The 972-nt window shown below is 53.6% G+C and overlaps 1 protein-coding gene across 1 annotated transcript in view; it reads right to left on the reverse strand.

Annotated features, from left to right (window-relative positions):
* Positions 1-972, reverse strand: part of KIF2C (kinesin family member 2C) — a 31,185-nt gene that overhangs the window by 4,548 nt on the left and 25,665 nt on the right. The window contains exons 11-12 of the mRNA XM_008593979.1: positions 752-956; positions 532-642 (exon numbers count right to left, since the gene is read on the reverse strand). Coding sequence (XP_008592201.1) covers positions 532-642; positions 752-956 — 316 coding nt within the window. The remainder of the gene's footprint in view (positions 1-531; positions 643-751; positions 957-972) is intronic.

Consider the following 972-nt stretch of genomic DNA (forward strand, 5'->3'; position numbering starts at 1 on the left):
AAAGAAAATCTACCTTCCTCATGAAAAGGCCCCTCCCCAGACGGTAGGGAAGAGGATATTCCCTGGAGGGGAGGGATGCCAGACCTCACCTAGAAGGGCTAGGAGACAAAATAGGGAAAGAGGCAAAAAGTCATTCAAGGCTGTAGCCTCATGCTCCAGCTTATTTCCTAGGATGGGAGCCAATGAACCTGAGGGAAGCCATGGAAGAGACAAGGACTTCCCTCGCCTGCTTTCCCAAAGGTCCACCTTCTGAATACTGGAACCCCCTTTTCACCAGGTAAGGGACAAATGACATCCCTCAAGCCAAAAGCTGTACCTACACTTAGTAAAGGGAGTAGATGCTTTCCTCCTGCTTGGGTAGGCCATGAAGAGGCCAGTGCTGAATAGCAGGGTATAGAAGCCCGGCCAATTTAGAGCCTGGAAACCCAGGAAGCTAAAGGTGCCAAGCCTCCTGCCCAGGGCCAGGATTAAATGTCTCCTTGGAAAATAACCGTTTCCTCCTACACCATCACCTCCAAAGTGCATACTCACCATGCAAGTCCTTGAGTTCTCCCCAATAAAGGAGTCCCTCAGCACCTGTGTCAGCTTGCTCTCACGGAATGGGGTGTGGGCCTTGTTCTGGCCCAGAGCCCTGATGCACTCCTGTGGGGGGCAGCAGGAACAACTGAGGCCCCTTCCTTCCTCTTGTGCTGACCACTCCCTCCCTTTCCAGCAGCTCGCAGGACCACAATCTACACCTAATTCCTGCTACCTTCAGGGCCAGGAGACTCTTGTTGATTTCTGCACCCTCCATACGGGTCTGCCGGTCAGCACTGGAAGTGTCTGCACCTCGCTCGTTCCCTGCCAGGTCCACCAAAGAGAACTTGCCATGCATTCTCCCTTTGGCTCGAAGAAGAATCTGGAAGCAGGCGTGGGAGCGGGAAGAGTTGGAGTTGGCAAACGTCTGCCCAGAAGTCCTGTGGCAAAGGAGGG

The sequence above is a fragment of the Galeopterus variegatus genome, unplaced genomic scaffold, assembly GCF_000696425.1.
Source record: "Galeopterus variegatus unplaced genomic scaffold, G_variegatus-3.0.2 Scaffold9932, whole genome shotgun sequence".
In the NCBI taxonomy this organism is placed as follows: Eukaryota; Metazoa; Chordata; class Mammalia; order Dermoptera; family Cynocephalidae; genus Galeopterus; species Galeopterus variegatus.